This window comes from Parus major, chromosome 14, assembly GCF_001522545.3.
Source record: "Parus major isolate Abel chromosome 14, Parus_major1.1, whole genome shotgun sequence".
Taxonomy (NCBI): domain Eukaryota; kingdom Metazoa; phylum Chordata; class Aves; order Passeriformes; family Paridae; genus Parus; species Parus major.
Window position 1 is genome coordinate 9373962 of NC_031783.1, and position 21086 is coordinate 9395047.

Genomic DNA, 21086 nt, shown 5'->3' on the forward strand with positions numbered 1-21086 from the left:
TTTTATTCACACTCCTTCAAACTCATAGCCTATCACAGGGTGTCCTCCTTTTGCTACTTCTCTTGCTCAGATTTGCAGCCTTTTTAGGGCCATTTGACCTTGTCTTGGCTGCTTAGGCAGCCCTGTTGGATTATCAGTTCCCAGGCTCCTTGGCATTGAAAGGTCTTGATCAGAGGCACTGGAAACTGTAGTGCAGAGAAACCAGAGCTGTCAGGGTGGCAATGCTGAATGTCAGGCAGGCTGGCTTACTTGTTTTCTTGGCCACAGAAACTCCTGGTATATTTCTGTTACACAAGATTGCTGGTTGCATGTGTAAGAACTGTTTTGCTTAACATTTAGTCTACTTTATAATGTAATCCAAGTTTCTCTGTATCCCTTGCTTTGCAGAGCTGGGAGGGAACCAGAAGTCAGATGCACATAAGTGATTTAAGCTGTTAAATTGTATGCCTTGCCTGTGTTAAAGTAATTTAGAAAATAGTAAATATAAGAAGAAATGCTCAGAAAGGTTTCACAGCCCCTTTCCCTATATTAGTTGCATTGTATGTTGGTGCAGTCTGCTATGAATAGTTAACTGTTCACTGTTAAACATTGCAAAATGATGCCAGGTTAAAAATAGTGGTAGCTGTCTTATTAACTTTAATATATTACTCAGCCCTGTGTGTGGCCAGCATTTTGTCAGCACAGCAAATCCTCTAATGGATTGACATAATTTATGAGTAAAAGGAAAGTTATTCAAATGTGGAAGTTGTATGTATATTGTGAGGTTGATTTGCCTATCAAATTCTTACAGAAATTCTTCAAGTCTTGCAATTCCCTGTGCAGATGAGATCATCAGGATGCAGTATTTGCCTGGAATGCTCTGTAGCTTACTTTAGGGATGTTGCTGGTAGGGTAAAGTGTCTGCTTGCAGTGATTGGTTCTTTTTTTAATTACTGCCACTTGAATGCATGTTCTAATTGAAAAAGAATTTTTGCAATGAAAACTTCATAATCAAAGAGTTCAGTGAATCTATTTAATCATGGTCAATATGGATACGAGCCAAAGAGCAGATTTATCAGTGGTGTGTGGTTTAACAAAAAAGGGGAGGATTTGTCAGTTTATGACAACTTGGTAGAATGTGTTCAGTAGAGGTAATTTGGTAACTGCTTCACGTTTTTAAAACCATCATCAGCTTTAAATCAGTGCCTTCTGGTTAACAAGTCATGTCAGCCATTTGGGTGTTCAGAATTTGCACAAACATAAAGCTGCCAAAGAGTAAGTACTGACTGTAAGTGTGCCACCAGCTTCTGGCTGATACAGAGAAAAAGTATATTAAAACTTACAAAAATGTCTGAACTGAGAAGGGTGGGAAGAAAGGCAGAATTTAGTTCTTCATGGAATCCCAGGAGAGGAGGGAAAAGGCAGAGTAGCAGAGGAGGTTGGAGATAAAGTAGAGCCTTCCTCAAGCATGATTATTGAGCTTTTTATATTTAGATGTTTCTGCAGTGAATTTTGCAGAACTGCATTTATTCAGATATATATAACCTTTGATATTTACTGTGTTAAAAAGTCTGTCAATAAAGGGCCATTTTGTGGCTCTCAAAATAGTGCAGGGAGAATGTTGCTGTGTTGCTACTGTCTGCTTTTAGGCAGGGAAGCATCATAGGATAATTCAGGCTCGCAAGGAGCTCAGGAGGTCTCCAGCCTCCTGCTCAAAGCAGTATCATCCTGAGGTCAGACTGGATTTCTCAGGACTTTGTTCAGCTGAATCCTGAAAACATCCGGGGATGGAAACTGTGTGTTCTTTCTGGGAAGGTTGCACTTCTCTTCATGTCCTTATGTGAAAAGCAGTTTTGCTTACACTCAGTCCGAACTGCCCATGTTTCAGCTCATGCCTGTTCTCTCTCATCCTCCATCCATGCTCCACATGGAGGAGCCTGGCTTAGTCTTTAATAACTTATACTGGACAGTCATTATGCTGAAGTCTCTTTTTCCAGGCTGAATGAGCCTGGTTTCCTCAGCCTCTCCTCATGGTGAACCCCTGACTGTTGTGATGGCTCTTTCCTGAACTTGCTCCAGTTTGTCTTGTTCTGGGACAGCCAGTTCTGAGCACAGGATCAATGTGGTCTGACAAGTGCTGAGAAGGTGGTGAGAGCTGCCCTGGCCCTGTTTGTGCAGCCCAGGAGCTGCTCCCAGTCTGCTGCCAGGGCACACAGGGTTCATGTGGAGCTTGCTGCCCCCCAGGATCTGCAAGCCCCTTCCTGCAGGGCTGCCTAGCTGGCCATTGCTCACTTTGTGCTGTTGCAAGGGATTTTTTCCTTTCCAGTTGTGAGAGTTTACATTTCTCTTGCTGGAAGTTCATTGAACCCTGTTGAAGCATTCTTCAGCTTGTCCAGGGTCTTCTGAAGGGCACTCAGCACCTGAGTGTGACCATTGGTTCACCCCAGTTTGGTACAAGCAACGTCCTTTTAAAGCAATCCCAAAAGTATCTATTTTATTTTTTTAACCTTGATTGTAGCCTTAACTAGACCAGAATGGGAGCATAGAACCAGTATGTTTCAAGGTGCTGGATTTAATAAAGGTTAGTTTTCCTACAAAAATATGTGCCTACATGAATAATCTACTAAATAAGGGATGTTACACAGCACTGCTGTTACTAATGCATTTAAAAATTAAAAAGTAATTCCTGGGTGTATTTCAGGCATCCTAGGAACATAATCCACCTGGGACAAGCCCAAAGCAAGCAGTTGCTGTTTAAATGAATGACAGTTTTAGAGTTTGACTTTATTCAGGCTCTTGCTGCCACCTACAGTCAGTTCAGCTGGATGTTCCGGGCTCGTGTTCCTTGGACTCTGCCATTTGGAACCTGCATGACAAACACTGTTCCTTTCCTAATTGTTTGGAACTCTGCTCTGGCAAGAGCTTCCTGGCCCAGGTTTTGGGAAGACAACGGACATAGACAGAGCCCAGTGTGTTATGTTGATGAAACAAGTTGTGATATATGTTATGCAGTCTCAGTACAGATGTGTTTTTAAAATAATTTGCTAACCTTTCAGAAAGTCTGTATTTTAAATAACAGAAATGTAGGACTGCTGGGTTAAAAGTCAAACTGTGAGAAAACAAACAACAATGGCATGAGAAACGTATTGTTTTCCCTTGCTTGGATTCTCTTACTACATGAGTCTTCCTTTTCCTGAATTTTTGGATAGTATTCAATTATTTTCCTCTATTTCAAAGCTGTTCTTTTTTTAGTAATTCATGGAGTGTTTCTATGGGCTCATTAATTGCATGTCTATTGCTCAGCATTGCCTGGGTTCAGTAAAACTGCTGCCATCATCAGAATTCTGACTGAAATGGGCTGTATTACCATGTTTTTTATACAGAAAACTCTGGTTAGCTGGCAATGTCTGAAAATCTCTTCTCTAGTCTCTCCCTTCCAGCCCCTTACAAATTCCAGACAGACAGCTTTGCTGATTTGGAGCACTTGAAAACTCATGTAATTTAAAAGCAGAGGCACATCAAACTCTGGGGTTTTTTTAATGGAAGTTATTAATGCATGACAGATTTTATGTGGCAGTTTGATCTAGGATGTTAATTACTAAAAGATTAGATTATAAAGGACAATACCATATGCCTTAGATAACTTATATAAGATCCTTTATGGAGTCTGGAAACTTGAGGAGCTTTATTTTATTGAGCATAAATGTGGTAGATAAGTAATGTGGTCAGTTAGATCTTTATTAAAAATAATTTTTTTAGATTCAACCAACATGTAAGGCTAATAAATATCTTCAACTTCCTTTACAGGGTGACCTGAAAACTTATATCTGCAATGAGCAGGAGCACATTAAAGGAGAGTCTCAGATAATGCTGCTCCAGAGAATGGCGTGCGAGATCGCCGCTGGCCTCGCTGTAATGCACAAGCACAACTTTGTGCACAGGTAGGCTCCTGAGAAATGCCAGTCAGTCAAGATACACTCTGAAATTCATCATATTTTCATTAAAATCCGGGGGTATTGATGACTGTTTCCACAAACATGTGAAATAGCCTGAGGCATGAAGGTGTGATGCTAATGAAGGTGCTAATTGAGCTGCAATGGTGTGGTGTTCCAGCTCCACCTGCCTGAAAGCTGATCACCTGCTCTTTGGGTTTGCAGTCCATAGAGCACAAGCTGCTGCCAAACCGGTCCACGTGTAGTTATTTGATTAATTCTTGGCCAAGTCAAACTAATTTTGTTTATTTTGGAGGGAGGGATGTTAAAATTCAGTTAGAATGAATCTTACCTGTTCTGGATTGCTATTAGATTATAGAAATTTAGAATGTATCTTTGATAATGTTACCTGTGTTATAAAAAATAGAAAAAAAACCCCTGTCCTAAAGCAGTAAGGAGGAAGATTAGTTTAGAAAGAAAATCTGACTGGAAGGGGTATTGTCTCACTGAATTGTTTTTCATGTAACCTTTAAATCTTCACTAAAGTCAGATTGCAAAGTAATCATGCTAGGAGAAGAATCTTGTTCCCATCGGGGGAAATGCTAGATTTATTTTTAATTAATATAATTATTTTTAATTAAATTTCACATAGTCGATACTGAAAGAATGGCAGTAGTTGCAAAAGGCTGGGAAAATTTATTCATGAGACAAGTTGCCCAGAAAAATACAGTTATTTTTTTTGCTTTAAATGTAAAGGTGTTAAGGAACTGGAAGCCAACAACCTCTAAGATGACTAAAATATTAGAGTACTTGTTCTCCAAATGTGGCTTACCTGGTGAAACCTTTGGTACTACAGGACAGTTACTTTGTCAGTCTGTTCTCTGCTGTAGAACCAGAACTTGCATCACTCTTTCAGCAAGTCAGGAGCTTGTGTTGGAGCTCATCAATGCACATCTTTCTGCTTAGGGAAGGCAGAGACCTTGTGTTTAGGGAGAAACAGACTCTCACACCTAAGGCTTAAAAGGTGCAGGTTTAAAACAGCAGCAAAACCCCAAAGCCTGGACTCAGCTGGTGGCTCTTCTTTTAACCCATTTAACAATTTCAAATGACTTGAAGGTAATACCTGTCTAATAGAGGGATCAGTTTCTCATCTTGCAGCAGCATGGCTCTATAGGTATTAAATTTAACAGTACATTTTCAGTGAAATACAGATAAACTTGGTAAATAATTAATCTGTGGATCTGCAAGATTCTCATTATAATGTTTACTTCTAGCAACACTATCCTGATGCTGTCAGAGTAAGTGGTAAAGCTCCAGCATCAGTGATTTTGTTGTTAGTGGTAAATTCAAGCAGCCAACAATTTTTCTTTTCCAGGATATTTATTTAAATAGTATAAAAGAATTTGGCAAACTCTGGGACATACTTGAAGGTTGTAGATGTATTTCTGACCTGTGTAGTTCAATGACTTTGGAAAGGAAATCATCATCTTTCTTCGTTGCAGACAAGCTGTAGCTTTCAGGTCATTTTTACTTCACAGACTTTTTTTTAAGCCAGCAGAAGCAAAGGTAGAGTTCTTTCAGGGCACTTAATTGCCTGGTCCCCTCTGTGAAACTGAGAAGTGAAATATTTTAGCAATTAGTCTGCTGAGCTCTTTGCTGTTGCAGCCACAGTTCCAGCTTCATTAAACTTGCATAAATTTCTGAGTTTGCATGATGGGTTTTCTAAAACTGCTTCTTTGTATTCTTACAGCAGCACTGCTGCTTTGTGAGTTTTTGTGGTCTGGTTTTTGGTAGAAATTTGAAGCAAATTCTGTGTCTATTCAAAAGCTTTGTGATTTGTTTATTGGAGGACTTGTACAAAATAAATTACATTTAATGTTGGTCTTTTTCAAAGGCTGTCTGTAGTTCTGGTTCATGTGTAGTGTATGGGTTTGTTGTTTTAAGAGCTTAATTGTAGATGTAAGGTATTAGTGGCTGCTCAGTATCATCGTAAATTATTATTATTTAAACCTAATCTGAATTGCGGATAGATTTTTGCCTATGACAATTAACATGCAAGCCATGCCGTGATAGGTGTAAAGAGGGTTGACATCACTGTAGCATGTGAACAGCCCACGTAATCTCCATGAGAGGATTGTGAGCAGAATGAAATAACTGCATGTAAATGCTCTGTGTAGCTTGAATGCTTAAGAGTCTACACCACTGCTCTAGAGAAGTGACTGCAGCTTTCCAGAATGCAGAGTCTGCTTGGTTCTGTGGCTCTAAACTGATTCTGCTTTGAAGCAATGGGAGTGCCCGAGGGAAATCACAGCCCTTTGGCCACGAAACAAGTCTTGTCCAATAAGATCTCTCTAAGGAGAAACCCTATCAGTGTTTGTTTTTTCTGGAAGTGATGAGTGTTTGTATAGAACAGTAGTGGCTGCAGTGTTCCAGTGAGATATGTGAATCAATTGTTGGCATGTATAGGTTCTAAAACTTAACAAAAATGTAAGCAACAGGAAAACTGTCTTAATGTTTGGTTTAGATCACAATTGCACTTTAGAAATTGATTACTCCAGTGCCTGGGTTTGCACTGCATGTGAGTTGGTCTTTTGGAATGTGTGGACTAGTTTAATTTCCTCAGAAGAGGATCAGGAAGGAGCTGCAGGAGCTCCAAGAGCACACCTTTCTTGTACCCAGCTTGCCTCAGCCTTCAGTAGGATTTAGATCGATGGGATCAGCCTACAGCTCATGCACAGAGTATTGCTAAACTGTATCTAGAGTTGATGCTGTGTTCTTAGCACTGTTTTGTGTTACTGATCCACTCCTGTTACTTCCAGCTGTAATCTGTAACTCTGCATAAATATTTGATTTTTAGATTCTAATTTTTTTTTAAAAATAGTTTTCTTTTTCATTTGATACTTCAAACTGTGACCTGACTATTGTAAAAATTGTCACTTCTGTTAACCCATTTGTCTGAATTTGCATTGAAGACCTCCTGGTTTGTCTCACTGTTTATTTGTTTGCATTTACAGTGACTTGGCCTTACGGAATTGCTTCCTTACATCCGATTTAAATGTCAAAGTAGGAGATTATGGTATAGGATTCAGTAGGTATAAGGTAAGTTAATCTTGTCACGGATCACTTTTTTAAAGGATTCAGGGGCCAAGGTTACAAGCATGCTTGAAAGTTGTAAACTGATACTAGATTGTCCTTTATTTGAGTAATGAACTTTTGAAGTATTACTGGTAAATAACTGTAGCAAGTTCATGTATCAGAACAGGTACCTTTCTAGAGATTAGTTGTGTTTATGCTTCTGGAATCTTCTGCTAAATCCACCCTTTTTTGATCCTATTTACAGTAGTCCTACAATATGAACAAACTAATTTTAATGAGTTTTAAGGACATATTTGAAAGAAAAGTTCAAATTTCTTAATGAAAATATTCAAAATACCAAAGTATATCAAGAAAGTGAAAAATTAAAGACATTAATTAAACCATCTTGTAAGTACCAAGCCTTAAACAAGAAATTGGCATTCATGTTTCTGCTATGCAGTGACCAGTGAATGACTTTCCTCTATAGCATTATTCTCTGCTACTTGGGGAAAATGGGATTATTTTTATTTCTAATTTTTTACATAAGCATCACATAAAAACGTACTAAGGAAAGCACTATCACTATCTGGAAGTTGATCCAATGTGTGTTCAGCCTTTTAACATTATTTTTTTCTTCATTTTGATCAATAATTTAGGAAGATTATATTGAGACAGATGAGAAGAAACTTGTTCCTCTACGATGGACTGCACCTGAGTTAGTAACAAGTTTTCAAGACAGACTGTTATCAGCAGAGCAAAATAAATACAGTAATATATGGTATGTAGAAGGCTTTAAAAATTTCAGTGAGAGATTTGTGAACATATTTTCAAATGTTAATGGAGTAAATAATATTTAAATTAGCCTGATGCATCAGATGTGCAATAGGTTAATCTCTGTAAACCTGAAACCATATCCTGCTTTGCAAAGATGCTTAGAAATCTGTTGAGAGAAAGTTAAGGAGTAAGCAAAAATGTTTAACAGAGTGATAGGTGTTTATATTAATAAAAATACTTTCAGATGTTTATGAAAGAAAGAAATGGTAAAGTATTTTTCCAAGACTAGGTAGCTGTGAGTGACATAAAAAGCTGATCCCACTAGAACTTGATGAAGTTCAGTTGGTAGAACAGTGGCATTTTAATTAAAATGCTGTGTTTCTTGCTGCAGCATTTGAGAGCAGCAATTAACTGATGATTTCTGCTGCCAAAGAGCTGATAAACAGTGGCTAGTGAACACTGGAAGTTGAATGTTTTTGAAATTGCCAAGTTCTACTTCAGTTCTCAAGCCCCAAGAAATTAGGATAATGGAAATTATGGATTAGACTATCATTTCTGAAAACATTGTAGTTAATTCCTGCTTTATATTCAAAGGATATTAAATAGTAAACTAGGCTTTGTTTGGTGTTTTAAAAGTAGTGTTGCAGAAAGCAAGTGGGGTATACAGAAATTATGTAAAAAACTAATGTGCTTCCATCCTCCAAGGAGGCTTCCTCAGCTCATACTGTTTATCTGGACTACAAGCAGCCAGGGTCTTAAGGTTTCCAACTTGTATTTTAGTGCCTCTTATGCAGGCAGAGCTGCTTTGAACAGGTTTGGACTGATGATTCCAGACACCCCTTCCAATCTAAATTATTCTACGTGCAAAGTCAGTTACTTTGCATTTTGAGCATGGAAAGATTCCCCAAAGATTAACATTGACTGTAATCAGTGAAAATGCGATTAGTGTTGGATACAGTACAGATGCAGCACTGAGCAGAGGCAGCTTTTGAGCACTGCTGCTTGACAATAAGGAATTCTGTGAACTGTGGAACAAAGATGAGTTTTCTAGCAGTTTGACCTATGACTGCAATTTCTCATGAAAGCTTTTTCTCTTCTGTTGGACTAACTAGATTTTTTTAATCTCAATTCTGTACACCATAGTAAAAAATAAAACAATATTTTATACTTTTAAATTGTTGAAAAGATAATGTTTTGTTATATGTCGGGGTTTTCCTTAATCAAATAATTTGAGACCTTCTATTTTTTGTTGGCTTCATTGTTGTTGCCTTCAAGCAACTTTATTCTTCAGGCTTTTAGTATTCTGTCAAAATGAATTAACAAGTTCTGAAGTTATTCTAGAGACAATGGGGAAGTTTCTTCTTTATTTCTACTTGCCAGTTATGCTTTGCATATCCTTTCATAGAAAAGCAACTCTAAAATAGTTCTGAGAATGCCCAGTCATTTGCTGCTCTTTTGCAGGTCCCTGGGTGTGACGTTATGGGAGCTATTTGAGAATGGTGCTCGGCCTTACTCAGACTTCTCTGACAGGGAAGTCCTAACTCATGTCATCAAGGAGAAGCAGGTTAAACCCTTCAAGCCACGTCTGGAGCAGCCATACTCTGACAGATGGTAAACTTAAAATGTTTCTATTTATTCTTTAAGCTGCTGAAGAAGTTTTTCAAATGACTCAGTTCTCTTAAATACATTGAAATTGCTACACAGAAACTCAGCAAACAAACCCTTGATAAATGGAGTAAAAGGACTTGCTAAAGATGGAGGTTCCTGCCAGTGATATTGGTACTCTCAGCCTTGTTAGATATCTGAATTCTGTAAATTCCTTTCAAGTGTGAAGCCTATTGAAAGATGTTTTTATTTGTATAGGTATGAAGTTCTGCAGTTCTGTTGGCTGCCTCCAGAAAAGAGACCAACGGCAGAAGAAGTGCACAGACTTTTAACTTACCTCCGCATGCAAAGCCAAAGGGACTCAGAGATTGATTTTGAACAGCAATGGAATGCTCTGAAACCAAACACCTCAAATAGAGAAGCAAGTAATTCTGCGTTCCCAATCTTGGATCACTTCACAGGAGATAGACTTGGCCATGAGCTGGAGGAGGTTCTGACTGTGACTGAAACGAGCCATGGTCTGAGCTTTGAATATATCTGGGAGGCAGCTAAACACGATCACTTTGATGAATGTGGTCATGTGAATCCTGATGAAGCCATGACATACACAAGTATTTTCTATCCTGTGGAGGTTTTTGAGAGGTCACTTTCAGAGCAAGGACCAGGAGCACAGGATGGAAGTGGTCAAGAAGCATCACTTGCTGTCCCTGGGGTGTTACCTGTGTTTGATGCACATAAACTTTCTGTTGGAAATGACTACTATATCCAGTTAGAGGAAAAAGGAAGTGGCTGCAGCATGAATTTTGATAACCAGTCAGTTGTATTAACAACAGAAGTTGATCATCAAGAAGCCGTACAAGAAAAAAGTTCTCATTTCACGGTTCTCAGGGATCTTGATGTTGAAGAATCTAGTACTGATGGGGACTTCTTCCACTACAATACAGATCCTAAAGAGGAATTTTTGCCTGCTACTAGTAGTCCAGAAAGTCCTTTCCAGAGTATATTTAATGACATTGATAGATCAGAAGAACTGACAAACAGAAAAATACTTGGGTTTGCTGATGATTCTCCTAAAGACTTTAAACCAGCTGTTTTGAACTCAAACACTGATGCTAGAAAGGCAGTAGGCTGTTCTGAGAAGGAGCATGCTAATCATGCTTCTGAAAATGAAACAGTTTCCTTATGTGAAAATATCTCTAACCAGTCGGACCAAGTAACTTTAGAAGAACTTTCCGATAACTTCTTATTTCTTCAAGAGAAAAACTTATTAACAGGGTTATTGCCTAACAAAACCAGCAGTGATTTTGGGCAAAACTCAGATGATGTTCTAAAAAGTATTTTAGAAACCTCAAAAAGAAACTCTGTAGAGCCTGACCCTGTGCTGGCTGAAAGTGCACAGGTCTTTTCTTTAATACACAAAAGTCTTAGAACAGTGAAAGATGAAAATTTTAACCCAGTGACAATGCATAAAGATCCCATTTCCCAGTCTCAGACTCCTGTAGAGATGCAGGCATCCTCTAGTCCACCCACAGCACATAATTCATGTGATAACTGTGCAAATCTTCCTGTTTCAAAGGATGAGGGGAAATTTCTAAATGTAGAAGTGAATGAAGTCATGTCCTGTAATACCGATGTTCTCTGTCAAGAAGAGCTGTCTTATAATGCCCAAAATAATAATGTTGGAAATAGTCCATATTACAGTGTTTCTGTTGAAACGGATGAGTGTGATGGACAGATGAAACAGGGAATGCTTTTCAAGTCTGATGAAACAACTTTTAATAGAGAAAAATGTAGTGATCAGGAAGATAGGAAAAGAAACTTGCAAGATAGTTCTCCCGTATCAAAAAGAAATGAATGTTTATTGGATGAAATACAAAAAACATCAAATGATTTTGAGAACTGTAAGGATGTTCCAGAAGAGGTGACCTCAATTTCTGTTGCTGCTTCAGATTGTACAAGTCAGGATAGTCTTTTGGAAGATGGCCCATCTCCTATACAAACTGTAGAACAAGCCTTAGAGACACCTGATTCTTTGGATTCTTTAGATGTAAATGAAGTTTTAGAATCTTTACAGGCTCAAAGTCCTCAGAAACTTTTGCCACCAGATAAACCTGCTGACAGTGGCTATGAAACAGAAAACCTGGAATCTCCAGAATGGACTTCCCATGTCCCTGTTGAGGACGCTTCCAGTGTGGATACTGCTCTGTGTGTAGTGAGCGAGAACAGCGTCAGTGCTTTGTCTTCTAATCCAGTCATCATTGTGTCAGAAGCAGCAGCTTGTTTGGATGCAGTGAACAGCAATTTTGAAATAACCCCAGTGGTTTTTCTGAGTGGAAATCAAAACTCTTATAGAGATTCAGCTTATTTCTCTGATAATGATTCTGAACCAGATAAAAAGATCGAAGAGTCTGTTAATCTGTCCAGAGACACTGCATGTGTTGTTTCCTCCAGCAGAGGAGAGAATCACACTGAAGAGGTTTGTGGTTTTGAAGAGAGACAGCAAATGTGTGATGTGAGGAGTTACCAGGAGGATGATAATCAAAACTCAAAACTGGAACTAAACCACAATTTAGAGATCCAAGAGATGGATGAAAGGATGCAGGGGTGTCCTGATGAGTGGGCTGAGGCAACTCTGACTTCCCTGGAAATAGTGATGGAAGGTAACCTGAGTGATGAAATAAATCTATCTGAGACTTCCCATAAAAGTGTCTCTTGTGTTGGCACTAACACTTCAGAACTCCTTTCACACAGAGACGTAAAGCCTGTGCACAACATGGCTTTAGATCTGAGTAACAGTGAGAAATCCTTCTATCACATAGAAGGACAAAAACTCAAAGAGCCAGATATTGAAGGAAAATACCTCGGCAAACTCAGCGTGTCTGGAATGCTTGATTTAGAAGATGGCGATGATGCAGATGAGGAAGATGAAAACAGTGATTCTGAGGATGACATGAGGACTTTTCATATGCATAGTCTGAGTTCTGACAGTGAAGATGAAACTGTTCATCAAGTACCTGAGATAGTTACTGAGAAAGATGATGGAAAACATTTGAGAAGCTTGTTGAAACTTCCAAAACCTCTTAATGAAAGACAGCCTGAACTTCAGAAGGATGAGAAAAAGGCTGTAACATTCTTTGATGATGTGACAGTCTATTTGTTTGATCAGGTAACCTTCTTTTTAATTGCTAAGTAAAGTTTTTATTGGCTTGGTTTTGTTTTTTTTTCCTTTAAACAAGGAGTAATTGAATAAATTACTTAATATTATGGAAAACCTTGTTACAAAAGTATCTTTGTTTTGGCAGGGTTACAGCCTGTTCATGATGTGGGTTATTTTTTCTTTCTATATTAAGGCTATATAAGAATATATATATATGTAAAATAATATTTATATATAAAGGAAAAATAACTTTGTGACTTGGGTAGGTGCAGTTTTGTGCTGCTGGTAGAATAGCAGCACTAATCTGAAGTGAAGGACGGTTTTGCTTTGGTTGCCAAATCCTGAATCTCCATTGCTGTTGGACCCTTGACTGCATGTGCTGAATGAAACATGGTTTTACTGATGTTTTTCTGTGGTTTATAAGACATATTTAATTTTAATATGCAAGACAGCATTGCTATGGACAAAATTTAATAATTTCATTTTGACAGAATATTCTTGTAACTTTATAGAAGCAGCTTATCTGTTTAATGAGCTTGAAATTTTTAAGATGCTTTATAAAAAAAAAGGGAGAAAGCAAAAAAAAGACAATAATTAAATGAAAAAAACCCAAAACTCAAACTGAAACCTAACTTAGTTAACACTAAGGTAAATTTATCTAAGATCATAATCAAGGATGAGAACAGTATTTAGATGGTAATGCTAATTTTTATTAATCCTGTGGGATTCATGTTCAGTGACACAGTGATCTGCTTATAAAATTCAAGGTTACTTTTGTTTCCCTATCAGCTTTATCAGTTTTTAACTTCTGTAACTGGATACAGAGGGGATTGTATTTTAGCATTATGTCAACTAAACTAGTCCAGTGAGTTTAAAAGAACAGTCACTTTGTCAAACTTTGGAAATGTTGCTTATGATGACGCACATAAATATTATAGTTAACTGTGTTTTGAATAGAAAACATAGGTGATTTATTTGTGTTTAGGCAGCCTGTAGAATAGTAATCCTTTTGTCAGAGGGGAAGGAAAAAATCAGCTGTGTTTAAACTGCTCTTAGTTGTTGAACTTTTTACTTTCTATTACAATATCTGATAATATGTTGGCTGCTTCTAATACCGGCTGTACAAAGTCTGTCTCTTTATCCTGAACATGATTAGGAGATTAAAAAAAATTAAATAAGGCTTTATTAAAGAGGGGAAAAAAACCCTACCCATGTTAAGCTGATATGGGAATGTTTTCAATTGGAAGGTATTTTAGCTTTGTTCCTAGACATATGAAACCACTTCATATTGTAAATAATATTTAAATAGTCATTTCCTGCGTGCATTTGAGCATAGATTTGATGCAGCTTTAGAAGTGCATGCATGTGCTCATCTGTAACTCAAAGTCTTGTGGTGGTGTTGTAACAATTTACAGACATTTTTAATTCCACATTTGACTTGATGGCAGGATGGGGGAGTGTACTTGTGGGTGCTGGCATCTGGCTGGCATTGTGTGTAAAAACTTAAATAAGTGACTTTGTTTGCCTTAGGAAACACCAACGAAGGAGCTAGGAAGCCGTGGGATAGATGTGAACGGGGAAGGTGCTGGCAGCTCTCCTGTTCCATCTTCCAGTCCTGGTTACTTAAACAGATTTGCAAATTCAGAAAGCTCAACAGATGAAGAAGGTACATGAATATATTTATGCACAGCAGGGGCTGAGACTGTTTTATGCAGAGTCTTCTATGAGAAGTCATTAAACTATATGTGATCTGTAAATTCACTGGACCACGTTGGCTTCAGTTTTGCTTCCTAAGCACACATTGCAGCTGGGCTCAGATTCCCTTGTTCCTGAGGAGCAAAGCTGGGATGTGGTACTGGTTGTTTATATATTGATGTGTCCAGGGTTGCCTGAGAGGCAGCCAAACTGGGTGACAAATCTGTGACTCCCTGGGCTAGAAACCCTGCCCAGGGCTACAGGGTTTGTCTGGGGTTAATGCAATTTTCCAGTCTGCTTGTACAATTCTGGGTGACCTTACGTGACATTACTGTAATGCTGCTTTTTTTCTTCTTTCTTCTTTTTTTATTTTCCTCCCCAAGGTGGGGGTTTTGAGTGGGATGATGACTTCTCTTCTCCAGAGCCATCCTTTATATCCAAGGCAGCTAATAGTCTCATTGGTTCCAAACCATCCCTTCAGCCATCAAAGTACTTCTCTCCACCTCCACCTTCCCGGACTCTTGATCAGAACTGGTCACATTCATCCCCTTATTCCAGATTCTCCATCTCTCCTGCAAACATGGCAAGCTTTTCTCTTACACATCTTACAGATTCAGATATAGAGCAAGGAGGTAAGTGTATAATAATAAATAATTAATAATAAAGTACTAATAATTATCTTAAAGATACAAATTAAAACATTATGTAAAGATAAAAGTAACAGATACAAGTCTTGTTCTATTTAAATACCAAATGTAGAAGTACATTTTTAGCACTATAAAAGTTTGTCTGCTCTTGTGTTTCAGTTAAGACATAGTTTTCCATGGAGATTATTTGTATCCAAGTTGGTGCAGAGTTGTGGTTGAATGACCTATGGAACAGCTACAGGACAGACTCTCAGTTTTTGTGTTAAAAACCCTAGTGCTGTGTTTGTTTAACTGAATCTTCTGCAATCCTGAAGCAGTGCTGTTGCACCTGCGACACTATGGCATTTATTCTGGTTATTGCAGTGTCTTAAGTCAAAATTGTGTTTTCATTGCACAGGATGAGGATGCCAGGAACATAATGTTTCTGCTATTATTGTGTAAACTTATTTTACAGTTTAGTTTCTTTTCATATTGCTTTTTAGACATTGCATTATTGACATTCTCTCAGGAATTGCAGCATGTTTTCTAGAGCTGTGAATAGGATAGCTTTTGTTAGGAGTGCCAAACAATCCCTTCAGAGCAATATTGAGTACTAGCAGTGTTTATTAATGAGCCTTCTTGTCAGTAACCAAAAGCTTTTTTAACCTTTGATACATTTTTGAGGGTTAAGAGAAGCAAAACTAAGCAAACTCGAATCAGTTTGGCATATTATTAATCTTGATAACACACTGCATTATTAAAAATAAATATTACTGATTGCAGAGCCTTGCATATGGTCCATGTCTATAAATATGTAATCAGTGTTATATAGAGTTGTATTGTTCTTGTATTGTGCTTACTGATTAGATAATATTTGCTGCTTAGTAACTTAGAGATAAGAGAGAATATTTTGGAGATCCTATGTTGCCTTACATGTCCTAAGAAGTGACATTGAACTGTGTGATTGAAGCAGATGTCTATGGATAAATGAACCAAATGTTTACAGTAGCTGAAAGCATAGGGAAAAATTAACTAAAACTTGGAAGGGCAAAACAGCAGAATGCCAAGTTCTAGCAAGAGTCTTGCAAAGAAGTGAGGGTTGTGCAGCAGAATCTTATTCTATCTTATGATCTTTCCTCTACTAATAGGAAGCAGTGAAGATGGAGAAAAAGATTAAATCAATTTAAACTTTCTCGGACTTCATACATAAAACACATAGACTTTGTGTTTGAACCTTCTTTATCTAAACTCTGGATCCTCCTGGAGTAACACAGGTAATCAAGAAGTACTGAGAAACGAAAGTAAACACTGAAAGCAATGATAAATCAGGACATTAATTTGAATGTGTATTTAACTTTGTAATGTATTTTTAAATCAGTGCAATTTTGCTTTTCATTGAAAGACGATTCTGCCGCTGTTTTCAAGTACTTGAAGTATTTTTCAGATAACTTAAACAAGTAAAGCAATTACACTACAGTCTGGTTTATGTATGAGATTGTATAATATTCTTTTTATATTTTTCCATGTAGTTCATTATCTATTTGAACATACACCTGTTGTAGAATTGTGTATAACTGTCCTGTGCAACAGGTGGCTGTGTTGATGGAACTGTATGAATGATAGTTGATCAGTAGTGAGCCATATTTATTCAAAAAGATATCACTACATATTACTTTGCTTATTACAATTGCACTATGGATTATTCTTCCTTTATTTCCTGATGATGTACAGAATCAAAATCTTAAATCTTTCAAGGAAAATGAGACAAGTTGAATTGGCCCAGTTACCCAGTTTAATTTGTCCTTTTTGTAGCCTTTGCTATGCACGGTACTTGTAAAACATACATAACTTCTGAGTATTATGTTAGACTTGCTGAAATCTTATATTCAGTACCATTTCTAAAATGATAATGGTTATAGAATGGTTGTTAGTATTCATGTTTTATAGGAAACTGGAAAAGAATATATGATATACTCTGGAATTTTTAGATGAAAGAGATAATGTCTCTTAATTCCTAGATATGATCCTACTGACTGCTTAAACTGTATAGCATCTGACTATATCACAATTAAGGGCCTTCCAGTTTTTACTACAATTTCTGCCTTGGAGAAAGAAGAGGAAAAATTGGCTGTACAAAACTCTGGAATTTATGAATCTTATAAAAAGACTAATTTCAATAGACTGGATTTGGGTACACTTGGCCCTTCAGTTGTACATTCTGTGAATTTTGAAGCTCACTCTTCTGCCAACTGCAGATTTGTGGCTCCATTTAGAGGCGTGTGGTAAACCTACCTCTCGGTGATGTTATGACAATTAAGATTTTGATTTATGTTTAATGCCCAGTTTTGCAGCTGTTATAGGGCCAGATCAATTTTAAGGTGTATGCAGAGCTCCATGATACATTGAGAAATGCATCCTGAGCAAAGGCTGCAGTACAATAGGTTTGCTCAGAAGCCTGTAGGGAAGGAAAGACAGTGTGGGGGGTTAACCTTCCTGCTCTACCATGTATTCAGCTGATTTAATCCTCTAAACTGCTCGGAGAAAGATACCCTTAATTATTACTCCAAAGTGAGTTGAGAAACAAATCTTTGACTTCTTGGAATGCCTTACGCAGTTCAGACATGTAGGAAACACTGATAGGAACTGTTTACCTGGCTTTGTGTTTGTTTACGTGTACTAAAATACAAATGCACTGAAATGTGAAGTACTTTGTATTTTAGTGGCTGTTTTGGCAGGGCTTGAGATAATGGTGGTCCAAGTGCTCTGTGTCCAGATCCAGTCACCAGAGAATTTTCATCATATAAAGATGGGAGGACTAGATATTTTCAGATGTGTGGTTTCTTTTTTTTTTTGTATACCTCTATGTTAATTTTGATTTCTAAGTATGTTTTAAAAATTACAGGAATATGTTAATTGCTTTTTTTCCCAGCATTATTTAGCCCTTAAACCAGAATGGCTTCCATACTGATTAAAAGGGAAGGATTTAGTTATCATGTTGTTTGAAGTTGCCAATGAATTGAGATACCTTTTTCTGATGAGGCACTCAGGTTCAGAGTTAGTGACAACTGTTCTTCTGCTCTTCAGTATGAAGTGAGGAACTGAATTTTCCTATGGACCTTTCCCAAAACATTATTTAGAAGGCAAAGTCAAGTAGTTTTTTAATACAGGCTTACAGTATATACTGTAGAGGGTTTAAGGAAGCTGTGTGCTACTGAAAATACTTTAAAATGTTGGTAATAGAGCTTGTGCACAAACTATTGCTTAGAAATTCCATAATTCCAACATTAAACTCCTTGATACAGCTAGATTTAGGGTATCTCATCTGTCTTTAATTCGCACTGTAGTAAGTGTGAAACTCCATAATGGTCTGCAAAGAACATGTGGGCTTGTCTGCCTTGTGTGGTGAAAAACCTGTCAGACCTGGAGTTCAGCCTTAATTTTGAATAAATTGATTTAAAAAATAGTCCTGGGTTAAATAAAAGCTTATGCTTCAGAATGTTGTAATTTGGTTGTGCATTTTGTTTCTTGTAATTCTGGAAAATCAGATGTTTATCTTGCACATCAGGAATTTCCTTTGCTTGATGGAAATCTAAGATTTTTATTCTTTACCTGGGTTTAAAGAAAATCTTACACAGGAAGTGAAAGTTTACTCCTTTGTCCAAATGGACTCATTGCTAATGAATTGCCAAAGGAGCATTTTTTCCAAAACTAGATATGTATGCTATTAAGCAAGGTAATGTCCTTTTTAGCTGTACAATGAAGATAAATAAATATTTGAAGTTACCTCAGATCACTTAAACATAAATTTTAATTTCAGTAATCCAGTGGGCTGGATTGCAATAATATAAACTATCTTTTGGGGTAAAAAAATGATACTTAAAGATCTGATCAACTACTAGCAATACTTACATATTTGCCTGGCAGTCAAGTGGCACAATGAAGATGAATCAGTAATTCCAATGTTACACTATAATGAGGGGATTTGTTCCAAATCATTCATTACACTCTCTATGTAATTTCTTGCACTAGCTACTTAAGCCTGGTCTCCATTTTAGAAGTACATGTATCTATTTTCAATGGTTTATTATGAGGACTGGTTACAGCTTAATTCCTTCTCTAGTAGAATACCTGGATTGTTTGAATAATGTCTCAATTTGGCTACTAAAGGTATTTAAAAGATCTGATTTTTCCCACCTAAAGAAGCTTGTTTGAACATTAGGATCTGTAGTAAGAAGCCAAGAGAGCAACAAGAGTGTCCAGTTTCAGTGGAAACACCTGTACTCTCCCAAATCCCCCAGCTGCAGATACACTGTGTATAACTGCATTGATGGAAATTGCCATTTTCATGGAAATGAGCAGATTTAACTGTTTTTTCATATCCTTGTTGATGCACTAATGAAAGCCATTTAAGCCTCATTCTTTTTATCAGTATTTTTAGCAGATTTTTATGTAATACTCAATCTTCATGAGGAGGCTGGTTGGTAGAAAGACTTTTTTTTATGATTAAGCACTATCCTAAAATGTCAGCATTGTCAGGTGTCAGTGACTTGGCTATTTGTGTTGGAGCTGGTGAAAGGTGGAATCCAAGTACATTAGCCTTATAAGAAATAGCCTTAAATAAGAATGGAGTTACTTCAAAAAATTACTTCAGCTTTAAGTCATACATGTTTATGGTTTTGGTACAAAATGGGAAGAAATCTAGAGGAGAGTCAAACATCATATAAACTTATTGAAAATAAGTATTTGTAATACCAGCAGCCTGTTTTTCAGAAACTTGAATATGACTTACAGTTAGTTTTGTTTATGAAATTGTTTGAACTTGCACAGATGTAGGTGTAACTTAAATAATAAATGGTACTGATGTGTGTGTATATATAATGTTTAATTCTATTTGTAAATGAGAAACTATGTAACAAAATCCATAGGTATGAGGTTTTCCTATTGTAATTTAATACAGGTATGAGGTTTATGGCAATATATCATAGTTAATGAAATTTCAGGTCAAAATGTCTTTAAATTGTGTACATTTTTAAATTGTAATTTCTACTGTATATTGATTATCATGCATAGTGTGATTCAAGAAACTGCTTGTAATTTAAAAATATTTAATATTAAAAATAAAATACAGTTATATATTTATAATCTCTTTGTCTGTTTGTTCATTTTTAAACAGATGCCAGCAGTGTAGTTCTACTGTAAGATATATTTATTAGTCTCCTGAGGTTGAGAAAGTTCCAAAAGCTCAGAGCCACAGTCCCAGCAGATGAGTCCACGCTAAATAGTGTAGTCATCTTTAAATTCTTCCAGTATCATCACCCTTGTGAAAAATTCAGGTAAAGTGTGTACACAGTCAGTAGCAAAGCAATAATTAAAACAGAAACAGCGTAATTCTGAATACTGAATTTTGCTTTCAATCATAGAATTAAAGATATGTAGGAAGAATGGGGATTTTGAAATTTATAAATTTAGAAAATGGATTAATGGTGTTTTCTCAGTGTTCATTGAATTTCTTCCTAGAAGACTTGCTTGGGTTTCTTTCAATCTAAGTGCGTGTGCTGAATGGACCAAAAATGACCAGGTAAATAAATGTAGTACTGGGAGCTCATTTGCTGCGATGCTGAGGCTGTTCCAGGCTGGGCACTCGGTGAGGCAGGAGGAGAGTGCTGCTTCTGAGGCTGCAGATGGCCCAGGACAGCCCTGGCAGTATTGATGGAGGCTCTTGTGGTAGCCCCCACTTCACATCGCAGCTGTTGAGTGCTGGCACCTGTTGTGACCTGGGAATGAGAAACTGATATCAAGATGACTTAACTACATTAGGTAAAATATAACTACTGGGCTGAAATTTGACCAAGGGTGGTGGTCATTAATGAGAACAGATGCGAAAGATCCCATGGCACTGAACTGCTCACCTTATATAGAACTTATCATCAAAGAATTTGAGAACTTGCAATCTCCTATGAGCAGCAAGTTCTCAAAGAGATGGCAGTGCTGTGTCTGTGGGCCTGTGACAACATGCAGCAGAGCTGATACAGACTTTGTCCTCCTCCAGCCGGGGACACTCCACCTGCTGAAGGAGGCACTGGGCCGACCCCTCATGTGGGGACAGTCAGTGACACCCGCGTTGCTGCAGTGCCGCCGGCTGCTGCCTCCCGGTGGCCCGTGTGTCACTTGTGGCCACCCCGGGGACGGGCGGGAGCCTCGAGCGAGGCGCTGTGGCCGTGCCCGGCCCCTCGGAGAGGTGTA

General features: G+C 37.6%; 1 protein-coding gene across 2 annotated transcripts in view; it reads left to right on the plus strand.

Annotated features, from left to right (window-relative positions):
* The window catches only part of LMTK2 (lemur tyrosine kinase 2), a 42014-nt gene extending 21838 nt beyond the window's left edge, over nucleotides 1–20176 (plus strand). The window contains exons 7-15 of one of the 2 annotated variants that reach the window (XR_004499471.1): nucleotides 3787–3920; nucleotides 6926–7010; nucleotides 7643–7764; nucleotides 9222–9371; nucleotides 9624–12531; nucleotides 14053–14188; nucleotides 14601–14849; nucleotides 15992–16117; nucleotides 20017–20176. Coding sequence is in view for 1 of the 2 variants with exons in the window: in XM_015642477.3 (XP_015497963.1) it covers nucleotides 3787–3920; nucleotides 6926–7010; nucleotides 7643–7764; nucleotides 9222–9371; nucleotides 9624–12531; nucleotides 14053–14188; nucleotides 14601–14849; nucleotides 15992–16020 (3813 nt within the window). In the remaining variant the exon portion in view is untranslated. Of the gene's footprint in view, nucleotides 1–3786; nucleotides 3921–6925; nucleotides 7011–7642; nucleotides 7765–9221; nucleotides 9372–9623; nucleotides 12532–14052; nucleotides 14189–14600; nucleotides 14850–15991; nucleotides 19986–20016 lie in introns of those variants that run through there. The other variant, XM_015642477.3, reaches the window with a different exon arrangement.
* The last annotated feature ends 910 nt before the right edge of the window (nucleotides 20177–21086 follow it).